The sequence below is a fragment of the Mustelus asterias genome, chromosome 2, assembly GCF_964213995.1.
Source record: "Mustelus asterias chromosome 2, sMusAst1.hap1.1, whole genome shotgun sequence".
Lineage (NCBI taxonomy): Eukaryota > Metazoa > Chordata > Chondrichthyes > Carcharhiniformes > Triakidae > Mustelus > Mustelus asterias.
This window is the reverse complement of record NC_135802.1, coordinates 42,924,626-42,930,793: the sequence shown is the minus strand read 5'-3', so window position 1 is coordinate 42,930,793 and position 6,168 is coordinate 42,924,626. Positions and strand designations below refer to the sequence as shown.

The following is a 6,168-nucleotide window of genomic DNA, read 5'->3' as shown; positions in this document are numbered from 1 at the left end:
CCCCCATCCCCCGTCTCCCCCATCCCCCCCTGTCTCCCCCATCCCCCCCCGTCTCCCCATCCCCCCCGTCTCCCCATCCCCCCGTCTCCCCATCCCCCCCCGTCTCCCCCACCCCCGGTCTCCCCATCCCCATCCCATCCCCCCGTCTCCCCATCACCCCCCTTCTCCCCATCCCCCCCATCGCCCCCCCGTCTCCCATTTCCCCCCCCGTCTCCCCCATCCCCCCTGTCTCCCCCACCCCCGGTCTCCCCATCCCCCCCATCACCCCCCTTCTCCGCATCCCCTCATCTCCCCCATTTCCCTCCCGTCTCCCCCATCCCCCCCCCGTCTCCCCCACCCCCGGTCTCCCCATCCCCCCCGTCTCCCCCATCACCCCCCTTCTCCGCATCCCCTCATCTCCCCCATTTCCCCCCGTCTCCCCCATCCCCCCCGTCTCCCCCATCCCCCCGTCTCCCCCAGTCTCCCCCATCCCCCCCGTCTCCCCCGTCCCCCCCGTCTCCCCCATCCCCCCCCGTCTCCCCATCCCCCCCCGTCTCCCCCATCCCCCCCGTCCCCCCATCCCCCCCCGTCTCCCCCATCCCCCGTCTCCCCCATCTCCCCCGTCTCCCCCATCCCCCCCCGTCTCCCCATCCCCGTCTCCCCCATCCCTTCTCCCCCCCATCCCCCCCCCGTCTCCCCCATCCCCCCCCGTCTCCCCCATCCCCCCCCCGTCTCCCCCATCCCCCCCCCGTCTCCCCCATCCCCCCCCGTCTCCCATCCCCCCCCGTCTCCCCCACTCCCCCCCCCCCGTCTCCCCCATCCCCCCCCCGTCTCCCCCATCCCCCCCCGTCTCCCCCATCCCCCCCCCCGTCTCCCCCATCCCCCCCCACTCTCCCCCATCCCCCCCCCCCGTCTCCCCCATCCCCCCCCCGTCTCCCCCATCCCCCCCCCGTCTCCCCCATCCCCCCCCCGTCTCCCCCATCCCCCCCCCCGTCTCCCCCATCCCCCCCGTCTCCCCCATCCCCCCCCGTCTCCCCCCCCGGTCTCCCCATCCCCTCCCCGTCTCCCCCATCACCCCCCTTCTCCCCATCCCCCCCATCCCCCCCCGTCTCCCCATTTCCCCCCCGTCTCCCCCATCCCCCCCCTGTCTCCCCCACCCCCGGTCTCCCCCCATCCCCCCCCTTCTCCGCATCCCCTCATACGCCCCCATTTCCCCCCGTCTCCCCATCCCCCCCGTCTCCCCCATCCCCCCCCGTCTCCCCCACCCCGGTCTCCCCATCCCCCCCGTCTCCCCCATCACCCCCCTTCTCCGCATCCCCTCATCTCCCCCATTTCCCCCCGTCTCCCCATCCCCCCGTCTCCCCCATCCCCCCGTCTCCCCCAGTCTCCCCCATCCCCCCCCCGTCTCCCCCATCCCCCCGTCTCCCCCCGTTCCCCCTCTCCCTTCCCCCATCCCCCATCCCCCCCGTCTCCCCCATCCCCCCCGTCTCCCCCATCCCCCCGTCTCCCAATCCCCCCGTCTCCCCATCCCCCCCCCTCTCCCCCATCCCCCCCCCGTCTCCCCATCCCCCCCCGTCTCCCCCATCCCCCCCCCGTCTCCCCCATCCCCCCCCGTCTCCCCCATCCCCCCCCCCCGTCTCCCCCATCCCCCCCCCGTCTCCCCCATCCCCCCCCCGTCTCCCCCATCCCCCCCCCCCGTCTCCCCCATCCCCCCCCCGTCTCCCCATCCCCCCCCCCGTCTCCCCATCCCCCCCCCGTCTCCCCCATCCCCCCCCGTCTCCCCCATCCCCCCCCCCCGTCTCCCCCATCCCCCCCCCCGTCTCCCCCATCCCCCCCCCCCGTCTCCCCCATCCCCCCCCCGTCTCCCCCATCCCCCCCCCGTCTCCCCATCCCCCCGTCTCCCCATCCCCCCCCGTCTCCCCATCCCCCCCCCCGTCTCCCCCATCCCCCCCCCGTCTCCCCCATCCCCCCCCGTCTCCCCATCCCCCCCGTCTCCCCCATCCCCCCCCGTCTCCCCCATCCCCCCCCCGTCTCCCCCATCCCCCCCCCGTCTCCCCCATCCCCCCCCCGTCTCCCCCATCCCCCTCCCCCGTCTCCCCCGTCTCCCCCATCCCCCCCCGTCTCCCCATCCCCCCCCCCGTCTCCCCCATCCCCCCCCGTCTCCCCCATCCCCCCCCCCGTCTCCCCCATCCCCCCCCCCGTCTCCCCCATCCCCCCCCCGTCTCCCCCATCCCCCCCCCGTCTCCCCCATCCCCCCCGTCTCCCCCATCCCCCCCCCGTCTCCCCCCATCCCCCCCCCCGTCTCCCCCATCTCCCCCATCTCCCCATCCCCCCCCCGTCTCCCCCATCCCCCCCGTCTCCCCCATCCCCCCCGTCTCCCCCATCCCCCCCCCCGTCTCCCCCATCCCCCCCCCCGTCTCCCCATCCCCCCCGTCTCCCCCATCCCCCCCCCGTCTCCCCCATCTCCCCCCGTCTCCCCCATCCCCCCGTCTCCCCCATCCCCCCCCCCCCGTCTCCCCATCCCCCCCCCGTCTCCCCCATCCCCCCCCCGTCTCCCCCATCCCCCCCCCCGTCTCCCCCATCCCCCCCCCGTCTCCCCCATCCCCCCCCCCCGTCTCCCCCATCCCCCCCCCGTCTCCCCATCCCCCCCCGTCTCCCATCCCCCCCCCCGTCTCCCCCATCCCCCCCCCCGTCTCCCCCATCCCCCCCCCCGTCTCCCCCATCCCCCCCCCGTCTCCCCATCCCCCCCCCCGTCTCCCCCATCCCCCCCCCCGTCTCCCCCATCCCCCCCCCCGTCTCCCCCATCCCCCCCCCCCGTCTCCCCCATCCCCCCCCCCCCGTCTCCCCCATCCCCCCCCCCCCCGTCTCCCCCATCCCCCCCCCCCCGTCTCCCCCATCCCCCCCGCCCCCGTCTCCCCCATCCCCCCCCCCCCGTCTCCCCCATCCCCCCCCCCCCCGTCTCCCCCATCCCCCCCCCCCCCGTCTCCCCCCCCCCCGTCTCCCCCCCCCGTCTCCCCCCCCCCCCGTCTCCCCCATCCCCCCCCCCCGTCTCCCCCCCCCCCGTCTCCCCCCCCCCCGTCTCCCCCCCCCCCGTCTCCCCCCCCCCGTCTCCCCCCCCCCCCCGTCTCCCCCCCCCCCCCGTCTCCCCCCCCCCCCCGTCTCCCCCCCCCCCCGTCTCCCCCCCCCCCCCGTCTCCCCCCCCCCCCCCCCCGTCTCCCCCCCCCCCCCTCCCCTCCCCCCCCCCCCCCCCGTCTCCCCCCCCCCCCCGTCCCCTCCCCCCCCCCCCCCCCGTCTCCCCCATCCCCCCCCCCGTCTCCCCCATCCCCCCCCCCCCGTCTCCCCCATCCCCCCCCCCCCCCGTCTCCCCCATCCCCCCCCCCCCGTCTCCCCCATCCCCCCCCCCCCCCGTCTCCCCCATCCCCCCCCCCCCCGTCTCCCCCATCCCCCCCCCGTCTCCCCATCCCCCCCCCCCCTTTCCCCATCTCCCCCCCCCCCCCGTCTCCCCCCCCCCCCGTCTCCCCCATCCCCCCCCCCCCCGTCTCCCCCACCCCCCCCCCCCCCGTCTCCCCCACCCCCCCCCCCCCGTCTCCCCCATCCCCCCCCCCCGTCTCCCCCATCCCCCCTCCCGTCTCCCCCATCCCCCCCATCCCCCCATCTGCCCGTCTCCCCCGTCCCACTCCCTCTCTCCCTGTCGCCCTCTCTCCACCTGCCCAATCCCCTGTCCCTCTCCCACTCCAGCCCCATTCCCCTCACACATGTCCATGCCGCCTCGCTGGGGGTGGGTGTATCTCACTTGTGAGGGTGCCGGGGTGGCGGCTCGGGCCGGGGCAGCAGGTTGTAGATGCACTCGCTGGGGCTCTCCTCCTCCATGCCGGCTCACCGCACTGTTTTGAAGCGGCTGGATTGAGGGAGCCGCGTCACCATGGAGACCGTTACCAACAACACCTTGGCTGCCGGGGAACGTCACTTCCGCGCTCTCTGATTGGATAAAACATCAACTTAACGTCACCGACCCCGGGAGAGATATAGTCTGTGTGTTAGTTGTGTATATATATATATGGAGAGAGAGAGAGTGTGTGTATATATATATATATGGAGAGAGAGAGAGTGTGTGTGTATATATATATATATATATATGGAGAGAGAGAGAGTGTGTGTATATATATATATATATGGAGAGAGAGAGAGTGTGTGTGTATATATATATATATATATATGGAGAGAGAGAGAGTGTGTGTATATATATATATATATATGGAGAGAGAGAGAGTGTGTGTATATATATATATATATGGAGAGAGAGAGAGTGTGTGTATATATATATATATATATGGAGAGAGAGAGAGTGTGTGTATATATATATATGTATGGAGAGAGAGAGAGTGTGTGTATATATATATATATATGGAGAGAGAGAGAGTGTGTGTATATATATATATATATGGAGAGAGAGAGAGTGTGTGTATATATATATATATATATGGAGAGAGAGAGAGTGTGTGTATATATATATATATATGGAGAGAGAGAGAGTGTGTGTATATATATATATATATATATGGAGAGAGAGAGAGTGTGTGTATATATATATATGTATGGAGAGAGAGAGAGTGTGTGTATATATATATATGTATGGAGAGAGAGAGAGTGTGTGTATATATATATGAGTGTGTATGTATGTATATATGTAGAGAGAGAGTGTGTGTGTGTATATATATATATATATATGAGTGTGTGTGTATGTACATATGTAGAGAGAGAGAGTGTGTATGTATATATGTAGAGAGAGAGAGTGTGTGTATATATGTAGGTAGAGAGAGTATATAATATGAGAGAGGGTGTGGGCATATATACAGTGGAGCCCCATTTTAACACGATGGTTGGGGTTCATAAAATGTGATCACGAATGTTATCGGGGTCGTGCTAAATCGGGGTTGCGCTAATTTGCTAAACTGGAAATAGTAAAAAAAGGGTCCGTCGCGCAATCACATAATATCCGATTTCACGCTAAATCGGGGCGTGTAAAATCGGGGCTCCACTGTGTATATATAGAGTTTGTGTGTGTATGTGTGTATATATTCTCTCATATATATATATATATATATATACACACACTCTCTATATGATATATATATACACACGCTCATATATGTGTGTGTATTATATATGTATATAATAATATACAGTGTTTGTGTGTGTGTGTGTGTTTTCTATACATATATGAGAGAGAAAAGAGAGTGAGCGTTAAATGGCAGTGGGAGTTTGAGAGTCAGCAATGGTGCGGTAGGCACCAAATCTTGGGATGGCAAGCACTGATTGTTTGCCATCCTTAAAATTCTACCTGTAGACATGTAGACATATTGGTGGATTGGGCAGACAAATGGCAAATTGTTGTGTATTTAAAAGGGCTGCAGATTGCTTTAAGAGCTGATCACATGATTAGATGGTGATGTCATTAGGGTGTTTGCACAGGCTGCTGTTTTACTTTCATCTTTGTATCCTGTGCAGCACAGGGAACATCCCTTTCAATAAACATGTTGTTTGAATCTGTGTGTACAAACCCAGGCTTTTTTTCTGTTAAAACCCTCAACCCCTAAAATAGTTAGGACATTACACAAATTAATTTCAATGCAAAGAAGTGTGAAATGATTTATTTTGGCAGGAAGAATATGGAGAGACAGTATCAAATAAAGGGGGAAATTCTAAAGGATGTGCAGGAACTGAGGAATTTCAGTGTATAAGTACATAAGTCATTGAAAATGGTAAGGTATGTTGAGAGAGCAGTTACTGAAGCATACAGTATCTTAGGCTTTGTTAATAGAGTAAGAGTTTTAACAACACCAGGTTAAAGTCCAACAGGTTTATTTGGTAGCAAATACCATAAGCTTTCGGAGCGCTGCTCCTTCATCAGATGGAGTGGAAATGTGCTCTCAAACAGTGCACAGAGACACAAAATCAAGTTACAGAATACTGATTAGAATGCGAATCCCTACAGCCAGCCAGGTCTTAAAGATACAGACAATGTGAGTGGAGGGAGCATTAAGCACAGGTTAAAGAGATGTGTATTGTCTCCAGACAGGACAGCCTGCAAGTCCAGGAGGCAAGCTGTGGGGGTTACTGATAATGTGACATAAATCCAACATCCCGGTTTAGGCCGTCCTCATGTGTGCGGAACTTGGCTATCAGTTT

The 6,168-nt window shown here is 63.0% G+C and overlaps 1 protein-coding gene across 1 annotated transcript in view; it reads right to left on the bottom strand.

Moving 5' to 3' along the window:
- enkur (enkurin, TRPC channel interacting protein) overlaps positions 1 to 3,849 on the bottom strand; it is a 30,148-nt gene extending 26,299 nt beyond the window's left edge. The window contains exon 1 of the mRNA XM_078200273.1: positions 3,773 to 3,849. Within this exon, the coding sequence (XP_078056399.1) occupies positions 3,773 to 3,849 (77 nt within the window). The remainder of the gene's footprint in view (positions 1 to 3,772) is intronic.
- Between the last annotated feature and the right edge of the window lie 2,319 nt (positions 3,850 to 6,168).